Source organism: Sinohyriopsis cumingii, chromosome 7 (assembly GCF_028554795.1).
Source record: "Sinohyriopsis cumingii isolate HCF-2022 chromosome 7, ASM2855479v2, whole genome shotgun sequence".
Taxonomy (NCBI): domain Eukaryota; kingdom Metazoa; phylum Mollusca; class Bivalvia; order Unionida; family Unionidae; genus Sinohyriopsis; species Sinohyriopsis cumingii.
The window spans coordinates 135,088,102-135,109,129 of NC_142967.1; the positions used below are offsets into that span (position 1 = coordinate 135,088,102).

The 21,028-nt window shown below is 35.9% G+C and overlaps 2 protein-coding genes across 4 annotated transcripts in view; one reads left to right on the forward strand and one right to left on the reverse strand.

Moving 5' to 3' along the window:
- Positions 1–7,595, forward strand: part of LOC149796186 (uncharacterized) — a 44,422-nt gene extending 36,827 nt beyond the window's left edge. For both annotated transcript variants that reach the window (XM_089966137.1, XM_089966136.1), the window contains exons 5-6: positions 557–931; positions 1,150–7,595. In XM_089966137.1, the coding sequence (XP_089822263.1) occupies positions 557–931; positions 1,150–1,770 (996 nt within the window). In that variant the 3' untranslated portion in view covers positions 1,771–7,595. The remainder of the gene's footprint in view (positions 1–556; positions 932–1,149) is intronic.
- A 3,236-nt stretch (positions 7,596–10,831) lies between these two features.
- The window catches only part of LOC149796187 (formylglycine-generating enzyme-like), a 40,489-nt gene continuing 30,292 nt past the window's right edge, over positions 10,832–21,028 (reverse strand). For both annotated transcript variants that reach the window (XM_089966139.1, XM_089966138.1), the window contains exon 8: positions 10,832–12,266. Coding sequence is in view for 1 of the 2 variants with exons in the window: in XM_089966138.1 (XP_089822264.1) it covers positions 12,153–12,266 (114 nt within the window). In the remaining variant the exon portion in view is untranslated. The remainder of the gene's footprint in view (positions 12,267–21,028) is intronic.

Consider the following 21,028-nt stretch of genomic DNA (forward strand, 5'->3'; position numbering starts at 1 on the left):
CTGATGAATACTGAGTTTTAAATCTTCTCACTATATTGCAAAAGTTGTAGGGTTACATTTTTTTGTCTGCCCAGTTGGAAGAGCCTCAAGGGGAGACAAATAATACAACCCCTTGACTGGGATTTCCTTGTCTCAGTGCAAACTGCAACATAGATTTTTTAATCTGTGTCATTTCACCTCGTTCCACATTGGTTCGAGTCTCATCACAGTAAATATGTGCATGAGAGAAATATTGCTAATAACTTAACATTGGTCAGTTGTTCTTCTCATTGCTCTTTCATGTTCTTCTTCCACCAGATATACTGGTCAGCATGTATGGCATTTTATGGGCTAAAAAAAGGTGTTAAAACCAACAAATCCAATCCTAATGCAAAAGTGAAGTGAAAATATAACTCACCAAACATGCAATGCACGTTTCTTCATATGCCATTACAGTTAATCACTTGGGATTTGGATGTTGCCCTTAAAGATCAACCTTTAATTGTTTCTATTTACTAGATGTAACGATTTAATAAAAAATACTGATGGAGTCTTTATTGTTTTCTCCAATTTTCAGACTTTTGAGGCTGAGGTTAGAGCACAAAACAAAAAGGGTATAGCTTTAGATGTAGAAGGGCTTTTTTTGGACCTGAAATACCCACGGACACCCAACAAGTCATCTGATTTAATTGTCATGAAGTCAGCTAAGTTGGTTACTACCCCTGCCTCTAAAAGAATTAAATCTCCACTAAGAAAGAAAGTAGCAGAGAAGGCCAAGGCTAGAAAAAACACAGGATCCAAAACTGGAAAAGGGAAAGAAAGACATTCAAAACCAAAATTAACTGCTAAATCTAAAATGACAAAATCAAAGAAATCAAAGAAAGGTGAAAAGAGAAAGTCCAGAACAAGAGCTGAAAGCACAAAGAGATCAAAAGCCAAGAAAACTAACAAGGTAAGAAGGAAGTGTACATCTGATTAAAATATAATGTTTCTTTCGTCATCCTAACAGTTGATACTTATGATGACAAAGTGAATTTTAAGATGCTGAACATGTTTTTCCATCTCAGAAACATTTTTATGTCGTTCTAAAAGGAAGGACATAACAATAATTGCTTATACAAGGAAAATAAACTATCCAAGTAGTTAAGTTTCTTTGGTTATTCATTTCAGATTAAAAAAACAGTGCTCAGAGAAAAAGTGTCCGAATCAAAGTTCAAGAAAGGTCCCTTGGAACGGCTGAAATGGTCATCATGGCATCTAGGGGTCGTGGCTAAGCTACCGAAGGAAGGAACCGTGTGGGGACGAGGGAAATCAACTGTGAGGAACTGCACTGGGAAAACATCTCAGAGAGTTCCGAAGTGTGGCCCCTCTAATGCCTGGCATACTTGTAAGCGCTACATGGGATACCGAAAAGTTGATCTCTTCAGAAATGACACTAGGTCTAAAGCTCTGTATGAAATTGCTGTTCAGTTGCCAAGAAAACTTAAAAAGTATGTTGTGTATTTCCGTCTGTCAAAAGGGTTTGCAAGTTATGGTTTGTGGGATACATACCTGATTCATGATAAGTCTGTACAAGCTGAGATGAAGAAGGTGTTGAAGAAGGGCTGCAGTATTCATGTGCGAAGAGGGGTTATTCCTGGTCACTCTGCTAGAAGTATGAACTTGTTCTCTAAAGTAAAGGACCACCTCAGGAAGAACTATGACTATGCATGGAAGAAGGAGGTAAACAGAAAGAAGTTGCACAGAAAAGTGGAAATGAATGGTGTTATTATATCACATGGAAATATTTGATCACATCTTTATTATCCCTTAACACATTAAGAAATTAACAGTTTATTTAAGTCTGTGATTATGTTTATAGTGGCCCATCGCTTGCTTTGGAGGTATAACATAGTAGTCACTGTAAATTTGAATAGAGACTAATCCATCTTTATCTACAAATGCATGACATAATGAAATGTTTATGTTGTTTTCTCAAAAATTGAGTAATATCTGTAATACAGCCTTAAAAATCATAACTGGTTTAAGTTTGACCCCACATTTCAACAGAAATACCTCACAACCAGGCAATATATGATTACCAGACCCACAGATTTGATGATTACCAGACCCCCAGATTTGATAATTACCTGACCCACAGATTTGATTTGTTTTCAGCCAACATTTATCTGGACATAATAACTGGACAAACATTATCCAAATAGAATGATGTATAAAAGTATCCATACTTTCCTGAAAAGTGATTAAGTGATGTTCAGCCTATAGGAGCAAACTACGGTGTAAATTACCTTCATGTGTTGAGCCGATTATATGTTCCTGGAGAAGGTCATCATATTTCTCTTGGCCTGTATGTTGGGCTGTATGCATTTTACAGTTTGAACTTATGTATGTTATTGTGTTACAGACACAGTTACAGAAATAGTATAAGTAAGTTGACTCAGCAGAAAACTCGGATATGTGATGGCCAAGTTAATTATATCTGTATCTGACATGGAGAACTTTCCAACAAGCAGACATGCCCTTTTCATGATGTGGTTATATTTTGCTTAAGTTCATATGTCTATTTTTATTTTGAATATGTATTTAAGAATGTACATTCCAAACATTGACTCCTTATATGTGCTGATTCCAAGCATTTGATTCCTTGAATGTCTTGCTTACATAATTTTCCCTCAGAAACAACACTTTCATTTAGCATCTGTCACAATCAAACATAATCTCTCATAGTAATTAATGCCATTATCATGCAACTGTTAGAATATCATTTCCTTAGTATTTAGGTAACAATGACAATGACAATACACAGTTCAAGGTGTCTTTTCTTCTCAGGAAAATAAACCTTACTCTGAAAAGTGAATAAAGGTGACTGTGCAACCACCAAAAGATGGAAAGAATGCCCCCAGCAAATACATTCATAATGTCAAAATGAACCTTGAAATTGTTTAACTTGTTACTTACAACTCACCTCTAAGCATGCCCACGTTAATGAGATTGAAATTAATCACACACACAAAGCTGCATAATATATGCTGCTTTTGATGTCTGAGCTTGTGATTTTCTTTCTGCATCCATTTTTAATCTGTACAAGGGGTGCAGAAGATCTCTACCACAGTAAAAACTCAACCACCGATAGATCTATACCACAGTAAAAACTCAACCACCGGAAGATCTATGCCACAGTAAAAACTCTACCACTGGAAGATCTCTACCACAGTAAAAACTCAACCACAGGAAGATCTATACCACAGTAAAAACTCAACCACAGGAAGATCTATACCACAGTAAAAACTCAACCACCGATAGATCTTCAGTAAAAACTCTACCACTGGAAGATCTCTACCACAGTAAAAACTCTACCACAGGAAGATCTATAACACAGTAAATTCTCAACCACAGGAAAATCTATACCACAGTGAAAACTCAACCACCGGAAAATCTATACCACAGTAAAAATTCAACCACTGGAAGATCTATACCACAGAAAAAACTCTACCATAGTTAACACCAATATCACAGTAAGAGCTCTGACACAGATCTCTACAACAGTAAAGAACTCATATCACAGTCTGGGTCTACCACAGTAAGAACTGTGACACAGATCTCTACTACTGTAACAGTAAAGAACTCTATCACAGTCTGAACTTTAACACAGTAAGAATTAAGACACAGATTTCTACTACAGTAAAGAACTCTAACACAGTCTAGGCTTTACCACAGTAAGAACTTTGACATAGATCTGTACTGTAACAGTAAAGAATTCTGTCACAGTCTGGGCTTTACCACAGTAAGTACTGTGACAGATCTCTACTATAGTGAAGAACTCTTATCACAGTCTGTGTTCTACCACAGTAAGAGCTGTGACACAGATTTCTACTACAGTAAAGAACTCTAACACAGTCTAGGCTTTACCACAGTAAGAACTTTGACATAGATCTGTACTGTAACAGTAAAGAATTCTGTCACAGTCTGGGCTTTACCACAGTAAGTACTGTGACAGATCTCTACTATAGTGAAGAACTCTTATCACAGTCTGTGTTCTACCACAGTAAGAGCTGTGACACAGATCTCTACAACAGTAAAGAACTCTGTCACAGTCTGGGCTTTACCACTGTGACAATAAGAACTGACACAGATCTCTAGTGCAGTAAAGAACTATCACAGTCTGGGGTCTACCACAGTAAGAACTGTGACAAAGATCTCTACTACTGTAACAGTAAAGAACTCTTATCACAGTCTTTACCAAAGTAAAAACACTCAAAAGCATTTCCTAATTCCTAGCATTAGAATTTGACAAGGGGCTTCTTGATGTGCAGTGAAAATACTGATGATATGCATGATGAAAAACAGAAGTACCAAACATTTAATCTTGAAGATATAAAACAAGTTGTTAATGGAAAGAAGTACAATGCCAGTTAAATTGCAGGAAGCTGGCATCCATAGCATGGTCATATTCCAGTCTGAATTAAATAAAGATTTACTTATAATAAGTAGATATGACTAGCACCAACAAAGGTTAATGTTCTGCTAACCTTTGGAATTGCAGGTCCACTTAATATTCTTTAGACATTCAGATCAAGCAATGCATTTGTGGTAGGGAGGGTTTTCTTTAGAAGTTGTTCACTTTCATTAATGAGAAACTGTAACTGACTTGATGAATCGTAAGGTCAACAAAACAAAACCTTGCACTTGTATCTGTCAGATCTTATATCTGAGATTTTGATTTTAATCAGGTTGGGTCAGGTTCACTCATTTGCTACTAATATTCATGGCAAATTTGCCTTTTGATCAAGTTAGTTCAATGAAAAATATAACTTACAAAATTTTACATAAGAAATCATGTTCTTTTTTAGAAAAAAAACCACCCACCCCATCCCCAAGAAAATGTTAAGTTCACAAACTACAACGATTTTGTTCATTGTGATATATAGTGAAATGTTTACAAAAATAAAACTAATGTTCTTAAAACTCCATATGGATCTGACTGGAAAAGTCTAGCCCCTGAGACAGAAACACAGGCTTAAGCTAAGATCATTACATGAGAGACTATGTCTGGGCTACTCATTGTAACGGAATCTTTGTGAGAAGAAACATAGCTGCAAAAGAACCCAGAATTCATTATTATTTGAGTGAATTTACCAGATCCCAAAACTTTTGTACCAGAGAGTGAACTTGATTGTTTTCTTCTTCAAATATTACAAGAATAATGGGCAATTATTTAGAAAGAGAGCGAGAAAGAATACATGAACTTAAATGATTTGATATAATAGACAGGGAAGGGTGGATGCTTGACATTCATAGGCAACCATCAAAATAGGCAATTGTTGTATGCACTATTACAATGGAAGACGAAAGAGTTTCCTCAGTGATCAAGGATACAAATTATTACAACAATAGAGAACACTCAGAAATTTAAGATTAAGAACACTGTGAAGTGTTGAATTTTGAATTAAAGAGAACCTTAAAGTTGAATGCATTGAGCATTAAAATGTTATCACATTTAAGCCAGTAAAGTCTTTGTGAAGGGTCACTTCGACCTTTCTTTGTTCATCCCCACCCCCCATGTCAGCGTAAACTTCAAAGGGATAGCATTCCGACTCAATGAAATTGACCGGGGGATCTTAACACGGTCCTTAGAAAGTAAATATTTGAGCTACTAACCCTAACTGCTTGGTAGGAACCATATGTCCACTTATCATTTTTTCAAAGGGAAATTGCCACGCACTGTCGTTCACAGAATCTGAGCTGTCTAAACCTGATCAAAGGAATTATTTCTTTGGGAAAAATTAGGGACCACTGCCTACAATTGGGCAGAATAAATTAGGGTGCACACTTTAGAGCAATCAGACTTTAAAATGACAACCTTAGTCGTAATTCTTTAGTCTGAAAATTTCCTAGAAGAGGAAACTTAGTCTTGACTCTTTTGATAGCATAAAGAGATTAGTGCTTCCCTTGTGAAACAAGAATGGGACCAGGTGGTCGTCTTGTAAAAAGAAAGGCATGTTTAGTGATAGGACACACAAATTCTGAAAGAGAACAGCAATAAGGAACAGCTTTCTGAGAGAAAGACAAGACAGTCTGGAGACAGAAGTACAGGGAAAGAAGGAAGGACGATGTCAGAATAAAAGGAAGTCCATGAAGGGGCAAAGCATACAGCTTAGGAAGGATGAACTAGGAGACATTGGGATATGGTCCAGACAGGAAAGTGATGCAAATCGGTAGTGGACATTGTGCTGTTTTCACCTCTTGTTGTGACGATGAAATAGATTCAAATTAGACACACCTTTTAAATTCTATTTATATAATCTAACTTGAATTGGAATTGCCGTTATTAATTTGTTTTGATCAAATTTGTTAGTTTCTTGTCAGAAGGGGGCTCGTTTTGTTTTACTTCTTCTCATATTCTTGCTCAGTTTCCTGATGAAATTCCATTCTTCTTCACTCCTGCCAGGCTATAATATCGAGGGAGGTCATCCTCTAGATAATGCCAGCCAAATCCAATTGACCACCCCTCTTACTAAGAGGGTGACTTTACAAACACAAAGAAGCAAAATTTTAACAAAAGTTGCGGTTTTTTAACCACAGTATGCCAGCTGTTCTGCCAAGCAAATTAAACAGAATGTACCATCCCATACTGTTCATGTTCATAAACATCGGAAAAATATGTAACATTTACAGGATTTTTAAAAGCATTATACATCAAATTTTTCTGATGTAATTCATAAATACACTGTTACAATGGGAAAATCCCTCTCCTTTATGTAATGGACAGTATTGGGCAGGTATAAAAGAATGACACTCCCATTAATTATGTGACATTGGTAAAGATGGACCATCTACAACAAATCGGGATGGAATCTGTGGACATTATAGCAGTCGTCTGAACTTGAAATCAGTTACAAAGTGATACCTTGAGAAAAGAAAAAGTTACATAATTGCTGAATGACAAACTGGTGCTTTTCAAACAAGTCAACAAGGGTAGCACAGATGTATGTATAGTAATTGTTACAGATATCAAATATTATACGTTTAATAGTGAAGCAGTATGGAGTATATAAGTGACTGACCTGGTAAAGACTTGATTAACTGACAGGATGATCAAAAGCAAAAGCTACACGCAGTAATGAAAAAAATGAATGAACAAATTTGTACTATTCTGCTAGTCACTATGATGACCTTCAAAAAGCAAATGAAGCTGCATTGCAAAGATTTGATTTTTGAGGAGCCATGGATTTGAAATTCATCTTTTTTGGCTGGGCCAGAGAGGGAAGGGAAAAGGTTTCCAAAGGCGTACCCACCATGTTGGCCAATTCTGTGTGTCTGGTAATTCTGCGCAATGATACATCATTTATGTAAACATTGGATCACGTGTTATTTTGGATCAAAAAATTCATTTTGTGTCAAGAAAGAATGATCATACTTTAATTAAGAAAGTGATATTCATAAAGTATACAAAAACATCCCAAATTTGACTCTAAATACATACATAAATGCGATTTCTAATATCAACATGAAGACCACTCCATGGCCTCGTTGAACCTGTAACCCAGAAAATCCTATTTACTATGTATCTTGTAGAATCATGCAAATAAATATATCATATATAAGATGGAAATGTATACCTTAAAATATTCTGCATCTTAATCTAATTTTCCAATTTTGCAAGAAATTACACATGTACAAAATTGTCTGCTACCCAACGTATCAAATTGCCGCTAGAATGAGATTCTCAAGAAATTCACCAGTGTATAGTGTATTTTTAAATTCTTTAGTGATTTTTTTCCCCATAAACAAGACATTGTAAACACATTACATCCTATTCATTGTTGTTTCTCTTCCACATAATAGCTTATTTTTTATAAAGCATTGAACTTTACTCTTTTTTTTTACAAGATCGGTTTAGTTTGCTTAATATCTCTTGCCATTTATTGGCATTGTTACATTGAATTTTGTAAAACTAGCTATAAACCTGACCTAATTACTCACCTGAACTGCTGACAGAAACAGCCAAAAATAATGTATTTCATTTCTATAGCCCGATGGATAAACATTACATCTTTTCAAAGCTGTGCTCAGAATAGACAGACATATTGCAAGTCATGAAAACACGGGGGTTCGTATCCCGTGTGTCCAAAATTAATATTATTTTGAACAGAATGTTTTGGTGACAATTGCATCTTTTCAAATGGTAAGCACTGCAGTATTTTATTTTCATCAACTGGTCGAATTCAGAATGCAGTTTGCTTCAATATTGGAAACGGAAACCTTACAAGCGCATAATTGCCTGACAGCATTGTATATCTTAGTTTATATTTCTTTACCATTTTTGACAATTACATTTTACACCTTTATTCATGGCAATAGCTGGTTATATCTAGAATAAGAAACACTTATTTTGATGGTTTTTGTCTCAAGATTTTGTCTTTAAATGCAAGAGGTTTAATTGAAAGGAAAAAATGGAAGTCAGTTTTTAATTGGGCAAGAAAATAGAATGACCACCTAGCTACCATTTTTTTTCAGATAAAAGATAGTAAGAAGAGTGGAAATATTGGGAAGAGTCAATGAAAAGGTTTAGTTTTGTGTTTTACAGCAAATAAACGCAAGCAGGCTGTTTAAGTGCAGAGGCACTTGGAGTACAATACCTTGCCAAAGGACACATAATGGAAGCCATCTAGAGCTCATCCAATGGTAGGATTTAAGCTCACACCCTTGCAGGCATGAGTCTTATATGCAAACCACTGAGCCACTATATCTCATGAATGGAGAGTTGTTTTTAGGTTAATGCCATTTCTCTGTTCAAGATAGACTATACATGGAGGCCACTATAACCGGTGGAGGAAGAACATGGGGAAAACCCTGGTAAGAACAATTGACCCATGGGAAGCTGCTAGCAAGCTTTTTATATGCCCACATTGATTGAGTCCAAGTCTCAAACCCACACAGACAGAGGTGAGATGGCAGTGATCGGTAAAGGAAAGCTCTTTAGACACTGCCACCCAAGGGCCACCAAATTCAGAGGGAAAATTAAATATGCTCCTGGAACAAATCATAGACGGGGAATATTTCAAGTTCTTTTGATAGAGAAATTCGGCAAGATGATAGAGATGTCATTGGTAAAAGTCTTCCTTTAAAAAAAAATATAAAATCAAAATAATTTTTTCATTCATTTGTTAAACTTTCCTATACAGAATATCAACAGCTCACATTCTGAAAGGCATTTTAAAAAAATCATTATTAATGAGAAACTGATGTCACCTGACAATATTATGATTGGACATAAATTTAACTTGTGATAAAATGGATTGAGGTGGTATAAGCAGGTTACAGAGTATTGTTTTTTCTGAATGAGCTGATGGAGGTTTGGAAATAACTGATAGTTGAAAACTACAAGATCAAACAGTCAGGAAGTTTACATAGACACAAAAATGGCCAGTAATATAGTGTCAATATATTTTCTTTTTTCCTTAGTATTGTCAGTTTTGTCAAAGAATAATTATTCCTCCAATCATATCAGATCATGATATGTGATATTATTAGATGCTGGAGCAGGACCATTTTCATCTAGGACCAACTAGACATCAGTTAGATGTGTATGTAAAGATTCAAAGCAAGCCTCCAAGTAGTTGAGGAGCAGCAGTGATAACAGACTTGTCCAAATGGACACTGACTACAGATGAAAGATGGATGACAGACAACAGACCCTCTAACAGACTTGTGCAAATGGACACTGACTGCAGATGAAATATGCATGACAGATAACAGACCCTCCTACAAGCTCATCTGCTCTATGACCAGTAGGGCTTAACCCAAGTTTCCTGAGGTGACTGTTGCTCTACTGGGTTTTCCAGGAATTAAAGATATGACCATTTCTTCATATATTTTAACTGCAGTATGTTGAAATCTTGGACATTGATAATGATCATCTATTTGGGGGGAAATGTAACAACAAGGTTTTAACATCAGCCATCATGGCAGCAATATCTGGTGTATGATTGGCACTATTTTCATTTAGGACCAGCTAAATGTCATAAGTAGTCTATTGATAAAAAAATCCCATCTTGATATAGCCATTCAAGAGCTATGACATAACAGCAAAAAAAGAGAAGAGAATTCAATGATGAGCACAAGTCTCATTGTGCAATAAGAATAGGATTTTTAAAAAATATTTTTTCATGTAATGGTTGTTTTCATGTTGTTTGCCTATTCTACCTTTTTCTTAATTCAACTGAGTGATATTTATGATGTGAAGTTATTGCCATTGTACAAAAACGAGATTTATTTTTTTAAGGAAGTGACCCTGACTTTTGACCACCAAATCATTAGGGTCCTTCAATACCCCAAGGCCAAGCGATCCACAAAGTTTGGGTAATAGTAGATGTTGGAGAACTTGAGTTATTAAGCTGAAATCGTTTTTGTTCTCTCAGTCAAAGTGACCTTAATCTATCAGACTGACCCAAAAATCAAACAGATTCTTTCTTATCCCAAGTGCAAGTCATCTATAAAAATTGTTAAATGTTAAATTACTGAATGGAAACCATTTTTTATCTTTCCATCATGGTGACATTGACCCTTCACCGTGTCACAAACAATTTATATGGTTCTAACTTGCCCAAAGTGAAAGTCATTCACAATGTTTGGAAGTTTCATTTGGTAGATGGTGAACACTTCACCTTATAGTCGATAGATAAAACTTGGAGGAAAGTTTTTTTTGTTGACTGGTGCATAATCTTGTAAAGACCATAATATTTACCAAGTTTCATGACAATCCATCAAAAACCCTAATGATGGACAGGATATTATATTATATACCCCTGGTTCTACTGAGGATGAAAAAAGATAAAGAAAAGTTCCAGAATATAGAAAATGTATTTATTAATATTCACTGTATTGCGTATAATGCAAGATAATTGTGACATTTGTATAGATCTGTGTCAAAGAACCCTGTATTGTATATTATAAAGTGTAAACAAGAGTCACAAAGTGGACCTGATATTGCTCACCTGGCTTATATAACTTAAATGTTAATCATTTCATTTAATCATTTCATTAAATTGGCTATGTAAAAGTTTAAGAACACAACCTATGTCTACTGTCTCCCAAACTTGTTTCATGTTGATTTGACCTACTTTACTATATCCTTATAAAAATTCTTTCTAAAGATAAAAGCATAACTAATTCATTCTTGCTCATAACTGATGTCATCCAAGCTCTTCATCATATAAAACTACCAAGTTTTATAGAAATTGGCTGAGAAGTACCATCTCAAGGCCTGGAGCAATATCAAGCTCAGTCAATCTGATGCAATGCACCTCATTAATATATGCAGATCTCATTATAAAACCAGTCTGCAACAATGACAATACAAACTTGTCGAACAAGGTTGAGACAGAACTGATCAGAATTCAGTCTCCAGTGTGTTAACAAGTTTATAATACAAGACTATTTAACAAGTCTGATCAAAATCTGAGCTGAGCAGAAATATGGTTGTTAGAGTGTTGACAAATGAAGCCAATCAAATGCAAGGTATACATTATTAATATTATTAAAAATCATACTTCACCAAGATCTTGATAGCATATGCCTATTTACCCTATCACATTAGTCTCGGGCATATTGTTGAACTTACATGAAATCTTGATCAAAAAGCCTTTTTTTCTAAGTCTGGTCATAATCAGATGAAAACTCGGCTTCCAGAATGGTAACAAGCTGAAGATCACATCATTAATATGCACAAATCTTGTACATGACCAAACTTGTCCAGGATCTTGATGACAAAAGTAAATATTACAAATCTGGTCAAAATTCAATCAGTTAAAAGTACAGTCAATCAGCTACAAGAACAACTCATCAGTATGCATAGATCTTGCTTATTATCTAGTATGAAATCATGATGATATAAGCATATATTCCAAGCACAATGCACCATGATAATCATACCTTGCATTTATTTAGTTTTCCAGACCAACAAAAGAAGGATAGCTAGAAACAATTTCAACTTATCCCTATGATTCTGTATTAGTGACTGCTAGTAAAATACCAGTTTTGGTAAAATATATCCACTCTGATAAGAATCACTCTTCTCCACATATATATTATGTAATTATGTGACAACAATACTTGCATGAAATGACTGAAGTATAGACCTGAAGTTATTGAAATAAATTTTTACTATCTCCCTATTGTAAATAATCTGGCAGCTTGTCACTGGCACATCGAAAGCCTAGATTATAGGCAGAGCTGTCTGGTGTATTCTGACTCCGAGCTGCACACCTGTATCTATAGCAGTAACTCTAAAAGTACACACAAAAAAGACTATATCAAGACAAAAGTATCAAATTATGTTGAACACTCATTCTGGTTTTTCCTCTAACACAACTAAACATTCATTATTGACAATATGGTCTTTTGATTATTCTTCTACAGGCCAAAAACAGTGAAGTAACAATATGTGATACATACACTCTTCAGAACCTGTACTGACATTTAATAATACTAAAAGGTTCTGTGTTTGTAAATGGAAATAAACAGTGATTCTAAAACACCTGGACTACATAACAGCCAACCATTTTATTAATTTGGATTAAATTATAATCACAAAACCCTATGAAAACTATCTCCCAACCTTTATATCCTGTTGATTTTGCTTCTTTGACTTTAGTTAAAGTACAGGCATACTCTGATTAATATGAGTAGATCTCGCTCAAACTAGTCCAAGATCTATATGATGTAAACCTGTTCACCACATTTTGTTATAATCCAATGAAATATACAGTCTTCAGAGGCAAGCACAGCCAATGAGTTAACAAGATAGCCCCATGAATATGCATAGGTCTTGCTCATAATCAAAATCATCCAAACTGGTGAGGAAATAGTACTGTTTTAATACCTTTGATTAAAATCTGATCAGAAATAAGGTCATTAGAGTGCTGACATGCTCAGCCATTCAGACTAAGCTCAATAATATGTGTGGATCTTGCTCATGATGTACTCATCTGGTATCGTGATGATATAAGCCTATCTATCAGGTATGATCACACTCATCTGGTATCATGATGATATAAGCCTATCTATCAGGTATGATCACACTCATCTGGTATCGTGATGATATAAGCCTATCAGGTATGATCACACTCATCTGGTATCGTGATGATATAAGCCTATCTATCAGGTATGATCACACTCATCTGGTATCGTGATGATATAAGCCTATCTATCAGGTATGATCACACTCATCTGGTATCGTGATGATATAAGCCTATCTATCAGGTATGAACACACTCATCTGGTATCGTGATGATATAAGCCTATCTATCAGGTATGATCACACTCATCTGGTATCGTGATGATATAAGCCTATCTATCAGGTATGATCACACTCATCTGGTATCGTGATGATATAAGCCTATCTATCAGGTATGAACACACTCATCTGGTATCGTGATGATATGAGCCTATCTATCAGGTATGATCACACTCATCTGGTATCATGATGATATAAGCCTATCTATCAGGTATGATCACACTCATCTGGTATCGTGATGATATAAGCCTATCTATCAGGTATGATCACACTCATCTGGTATCGTGATGATATAAGCCTATCTATCAGGTATGATCACACTCATCTGGTATCGTGATGATATAAGCCTATCTATCAGGTATGATCACACTCATCTGGTATCGTGATGATATAAGCCTATCTATCAGGTATGATCACACTCATCTGGTATCGTGATGATATAAGCCTATCTATCAGGTATGATCACACTCATCTGGTATCGTGATGATATAAGCCTATCTATCAGGTATGATCACACTCATCTGGTATCGTGATGATATAAGCCTATCTATCAGGTATGATCACACTCATCTGGTATCGTGATAATATAAGCCTATCTATCAGGTATGATCACACTCATCTTGTATCATAATGATATAAGCCTATCTATCAGGTATGATCACACTCATCTGGTATCATAATGAGATAAGCCTATCTATCAGGTATGATCACACTCATCTGGTATCGTGATGATATAAGCCTATCTATCAGGTATGATCACACTCATCTGGTATCATAATGATATAAGCCTATCTATCAGGTATGATCACACTCATCTGGTATCGTGATGATATAAGCCTATCTATCTGGTATGATCACACTCATCTGGTATCGTGATAATATAAGCCTATTTAACAGGTATGATCACACTCATCTGGTATCATGATGATATAAGCCTATCTATCAGGTATGATCACACTCATCTGGTATCATGATGATATAAGCCTATTTATCAGGTATGATCACATTCGTCGTGTATCATAATGCTATAAAGCCTATTTATCAGCAGAGGTCTCGCTAGGATTTTAAAACAAGTCCAGGACTCCCATTTTGGTAAAAAAAGGAGTCCCACCATTAAAAGTTGCAGTCCCTTCTTTCCTACAGAATCAACACAGACGTGAGTGCATCTATTTTTAGATGGAGAGGTTTTCGTAATGTAATCACTCGCTATAATATAGCTTCATTACAACAGTCCATTGACAGGATCGCAAATTTATGGTTTATTTTTTTGTATACGTACTTGTAGTAATTTTAGGAAATAGTATCTGATTTGCTGTTTTTCCCCATATTTTCACAAATACGTGTCAAGTCAGAAAACAGCTTAGACCTTAAAGTGCATCTCGCGAATTCCACAACATATCACTGTCCCATACGTTTCTGACCTAAATAATTTGGATTTTAAAGTTAAATCTTTAATAAAATAATACCTAGGATTTGGTTTTAATGATTTGTATATTATTTCTGAATATATTTGCCCGACAATTTAAGAAAACAGACATCTAATAAACTGTTACATCCCAGACTTAGCGAAGTCCGCCATTATTTCCCATTAGGCCTACTGGTTCACTTACAGGTTCAAACTAATTTTATGACGAAATAGTGTAGAAGAGGCAGTTAATATATATCCAGAACACCGATTCTGATCTTAAAACACAAGTTTGTATGTTTTATCATCAAAGGATAGCATGCAGGAAATTGATAGTTGCTGCCTTACTTGGAAAAGGGTTAATGGTCGATCAGCTATCAAAACATAATGCTTTGTGAATGGGCAAGAGTTTGTTTGCTAAGGCGAGGGGCATTTTTAAAAAATATGGTATGGTCAGTCAATGTACCTACTAAATAATCACAGGGCAATGTCGTTTTCGCTTTCCTTACAGAAGAAGGCAAAGTTTACATTTGAAAGTGAATACAATAATGAAAGCTAAAGTTGTTTATTTGATGTACTTTTATAAATGACCACATGTACATCTTTGGGTCTTTCTGCAGTCACTGTAAATATCAGTACATATCCACCCGGACACCAGTCAAAGCCTTTGAATTTGCCGCCCAGCTATTGCATCATGTTCTTTTTTATGTACTCTTATAAAATGGCAACGTATGTACATTAAGGGGTCTTTCAGTCACTGAATTCTGTCATTGTAAATATCAGCACAGCTAACTGATCAACACATTTTCCCGCAAAGCAGGTGGCTGAAGCAGCACTGGCAAGTCTTTGAATTTTGCCACACACCTATTACATGCGTATGGAGGACTCCCGCCTGAGTGATTTTATGAGTCCCAGAGAAAAAATTGGCGTCCAAATATGCGTAATTAAGCGTTTCTGAGATCTCTGATCAGGTATGATCATACTCATCTGGTATCATGATGATATAAGCCTATTTAACAGGTATGATCACACTTGTTGTGTATCATGATGATATAAGCCTATTTAACAGGTATGATCACGCTTGCCGTGTATCATAATGCTATAAAGCCTATTTACCAGCTATGATCATACTCATCTGGTATCATGATGATATAAAACTATTTACCAGGTATGATCACTCATCAGGTTTCATGATGATGGATGCCTAATTACCAGGTATGATCACACTCGTCTGGTATCATGATGACATAAGCCTATTTATCAGGTATGATCACACTTGTCTGGTATCATGATGATATAAAACTATTTACCAGGTATGATCACTCATCACGTTTCATGATGATGGATGCCTAATTACCAGGTATGATCACACTCGTCTGGTATCATGATGATATAAGCCTATTTATCAGGTATGATCACACTCGTCTGGTATCATGATGATATAAAACTATTTACCAGGTATGATCACTCATCAGGTTTCATGATGATGGATGCCTAATTACCAGGTATGATCACACTCGTCTGGTATCATGATGATATAAGCCTATTTATTAGGTATGATCACACTCGTCTGGTATCATGATGATATAAAACTATTTACCAGGTATGATCACTCATCAGGTTTCATGATGATGGATGCCTAATTACCAGGTATGATCACACTCGTCTGGTATCATGATGATATAAGCCTATTTATCAGGTATGATCACACTTGTCTGGTATCATGATGATATAAAACTATTTACCAGGTATGATCACTCATCAGGTTTCATGATGATAGATGCCTAATTACCAGGTATGATCACACTCGTCTGGTATCATGATGATATAAAACTATTTACCAGGTATGATCACTCATCAGGTTTCATGATGATAGATGCCTAATTACCAGGTATGATCACACTCGTCTGGTATCATGATGATATAAAACTATTTACCAGGTATGATCACTCATCAGGTTTCATGATGATAGATGCCTAATTACCAGGTATGATTATACTTGTCTGGTATCATGATAATATGAACCTATTTAACATGTATCAAAACAATCCTATGAAGATTAGTCTTTTGAGTGTAATCATCCAAGAATTTGATGATATTAGGCTATGTATCAAAACTGATCAATATCAGGTTAGAAATAGTCTCAAGAATGGAAACAAGCACAGCAAATCATATGCATTCTCACCTCATTAACATGCATAAATCTTGAATAATTATAGGAATTGCACATAATCTTCTTAATATAATCTTGTATTCCAAATTCGACCCAAATCGGACCAGAAATATAACCCCAAGAGTGACAACAAGCTCAGCCATTTTAGTTGCAAGATTGTAGATTAATATTCATGGATTCATTATCTAAATAATCTAAGATCTTCATCATATAAGCTTAAATTACCAGTTTAATCACAACTGGATCAGGAATATAGTCTTTGGGGTTGTAACAAACTTGGCCAAAGTGATGCAATATCACCTTGTTAATATGCATGGATCTTGCCTGTTACTGAACTCCTACATGATCTAGATATAAGACTTTTTACCAAGTTTAATGCAACTGGCTCAGAAAAACAGTCTCTTGAGCAGTAACAAGCTCATAAGATGGATTAATATGTATGGATCTTTCTCACTATGGAGCTGAGATACTGATGGATATAAACTTGTTTTCCAAATGTGAGTTAAGTCAGAACGCAACTATGGCCTCCAGGGTGACAACGAACTCGGTCAATGACATGTAAAATCATTTCAACAATGTGTATGCATCCTGCTCATAATCAGAGTCGTTAAGATCATGATCATGAAAGTTCCTGTTCCAATTTGATCAAAACTGTTATCAGAAATGTGGCCTCCAGAATGGTAACAAGCTCATGCATTCAGATGTGACATCATCTAATTAATATGCATGAATCTCATTCATTACTGAACTCCTACAGGACCTTGATGATATAAGCACATATTCAAAGTTTAATAAAACTGGCATAAATTAGTTATGAATGGACCTAGGATGCTTGATTATACAACTACTGTGCCCAAGATCACAGGTAGTACAGGTGCAATGCCTTCAACACCTAAACCGGAATCCCATCATCAAAGTGGCAAGCCAGGATGCTGAAAATACTAACAAAAGGCTTTGACAGTACTGCCCAGCACTATTGGTGCCACTGTGTAATTTCTGCTGAAAACTGGCAGCAGTGTCACTGGATGGATAACCAGGCATCTGTTGGCACTCACCACCACAACTGTGCTTGTGACCTTTACTTCTCTCCATGCTCACATCAGCATGTGCAGACATACTGCTAGTACAGTGTGGGACAGGGTGCAACTCATTCAGGAGTGGAGAAACCAGATGACAGCAAGCTTTTGGAAATCATTTACAGGCTACTTCCTATGACATAATAAAGCTTGCTCCTAGCATAACGAATATGTCTTGATAAATATGAATCAATTCCTGGAGAATTTCTTGGTGGACAGTCACATATTTGACATCTGCAGGAAACTGTTTCTGGGCATAAAAGACTGGTCATACAACTATTACTGAGGTTTTAAAATAAAGTACACAAAGCAACTGCTGGCCACCCCATTCTGTGCAATATAGTCAATGTGAAGCTTTAGCTTGGTTGTTTGTTCCATAAATAGTATATATGCTGGGGTTCCATTCAATGGGGATTACTGTCATGTAGTCTGAATTGGTAACACACATGTATATTATGATTAGGCCATGGCTGCTGCAGCCAGTATTCAGCCAGCCAGAATTATTAACCACACCAAACTTATTACAAAAGCATCTGAAGGCTACCATGTGTGTTCTACCTTGCTTGGCCTGAAATGGCATATAAATATAAATGACAGTCTTTCTTGCCTGGAAGTAAACATGAACCATAAAAGCTGCACATCATCCTGCTTGCTGCACTGCAGCTGCATCACAAGAACTGGTGGTTGTGAATGTTGATGCCATAGCTAGTGGCTGCACACCACAGGGCAAAGTTAAGCTGATTTTGCCAAAATATCATCATATTGTAAGACCAACAGTTCACAATCTCCTTTGATTTCATAAAAGATAGCACAAATGTATGTGTTATGTTGATACATTTGGTTAGAAAAAAATGCCATCTCAAACAAAGACATCATTGTGGAGAAACAGTGAGCATAAAAATGCTCCGTCAGCATTAAAGACACTGATGTCACTATATTTCATGCCGCTACTGAAGTAAAATGCTTGTGACAACAACACCATAGTGTATGTCATATTGACTATTCCTCTAAAGTTCGTCCCAAACAAAATCGCAATTGAAAGCTGAGTGAATTTTCAGTTATGCATCACTGAATGTAGCTAAAACTAATTCATTTCACAAATGAAGTATTTTGACACTGTTCGAAATGACATAGAGCATAACACATCTCTTTAAATATATGCTAAAACAGGGTGGTCAGTTACATCAAATTTTTTGTTTCTACCATGACCTGTGAAAGAGTAAATTTGTTGACTAAAGGTGTGATCAACATTCCTATTCAGGTACATTTGGCCATAATCTAGTTATCTCTATTGTAGTAATGAAAACAGTCTCTACCAGAACTCCAGATGAACATGATAGATTACACAGACCAGTTGTTTTCAGCATATATCAAATAAATGGTATTGTGTTGTATGTCAATATCACTTATGTTTAAATTATTTGTGCATGAAACAAATTTGGTAATTTTGCTATGTTTTGAGATCCTGTCATGAAAATTCAATGGGAAACAGTTTGATATTATAAGTGATGTGTGGATGAACTATAGTTTGGCCAGTGGCTCTAAAGCAGTAATACACACTTGCCCTGGTACCAAGAAATTTGGTAACAACAAATTTGTTGTGAGCCTCAGCCAAACAGCTGACATGACTATTTCTTATGGGCATGACAGCATAAATACACTTGGGAAAAGTAATGCAGAATGCCACTTCTGCAATGATTATGACCTAAAATGTGACCAGCTTGCCTGGTCATCATCATGCTCAATGACCCAAACTATTAGTTCCATCTCACCTCACTTGCCAATCTCTCTGGATTTGAATTACACAAGTCTATGAAGCTGGCATGCACACACAGCACCCAGTGTTCTAGCTTCAATGAACAACCTGCAACTTTACATCCACCTCAATCAGAAAAACACAACTGGGAGTATTCTTGATGGAACAAACAGTACCCTGCTATAAGTCATTCCTGTGGGTGGGAAGTTCTATTGTCTCCTTTGTGAAACCACACTGACATATTTTATATGAAGGCAGCATCCATGAGCTCTTGATATGTATTGAAGATGAATATTGAAGATGAATATCGAAGATGAAAGACAACTGCCGGTTTATATGCTGTTCTGTATTATGAACCTTGACATTAAAATTGTGCTTGCAAAGTATAAGCCTATGTGGTCAGGGCTTCTTTAGGAAGTATGCTGCAAGTGCCTCTGGGCCATTGTTCTTATTTAAAACTGTTCCATAAGATTCCACAGATGCTAAAACTCTTGGCCATGTGGCAGGCCAAGGATGCATAAGTGCAGGCACTGATGCTGCCATGAATGTTGTGTACATAATGGCTGACAATATCGTGTTATTGAAGTCAAAGAAATGAATATGTCTGGGTACTACTCTTGGATTAAAAACAAAATGTTTAGAATAGTTTTAGTCTTAGCAAAAAGATGATACTAGCAAAATGTCCCTGGCACTGAATTTTACTTATTTACTTCTATCGGAATCACGGTAATGGAATATGGGTAATGCTTTCAATCCATGAAAATGGAGTCATAAAGGCACATAATCACAGTAGCAATCAGTCACTCAATAAGGTTTCACATAAAATCTTTACAATAGCTTTGTTTGGCAATACCTCAATATCAACACACACGCCATTTATATTTAGATCAACAAGACATGATAAGAAGATCATGTTGATATGACCATCCATTCAGTAGTAGCATTAATTTTGAAGCTGGTTGCCATTATGGTCATAATTTTGGTTTAGGACCAAATAAACCTTGTAAAGTTTAGGACCAAATAAACCTTGTAAAGAGTAGGACCAAATAAACCTTGTAAAGTTTAGGACCAAATAAACCTTGTAAAGTTTAGGACCAAATAGACCTTGTAAAGTTTCATGGCTGTCATACTGGCAGCTTCAAAAGAGTCACTATCACAAACTGTACAAATACAATGAATGGACAAAGAAAGATCTGACCTCCAACACGACCACTATGGCAGCCATCTTGAAAATCATAGTTACACCTCCTGAACTCTTGGTAACAATGGGTTTTCACTAAAAGATTATAACTTGGATCAAAATAAAAATGTTTCAATTTGACCTTTACCTTGCCAACCAAAC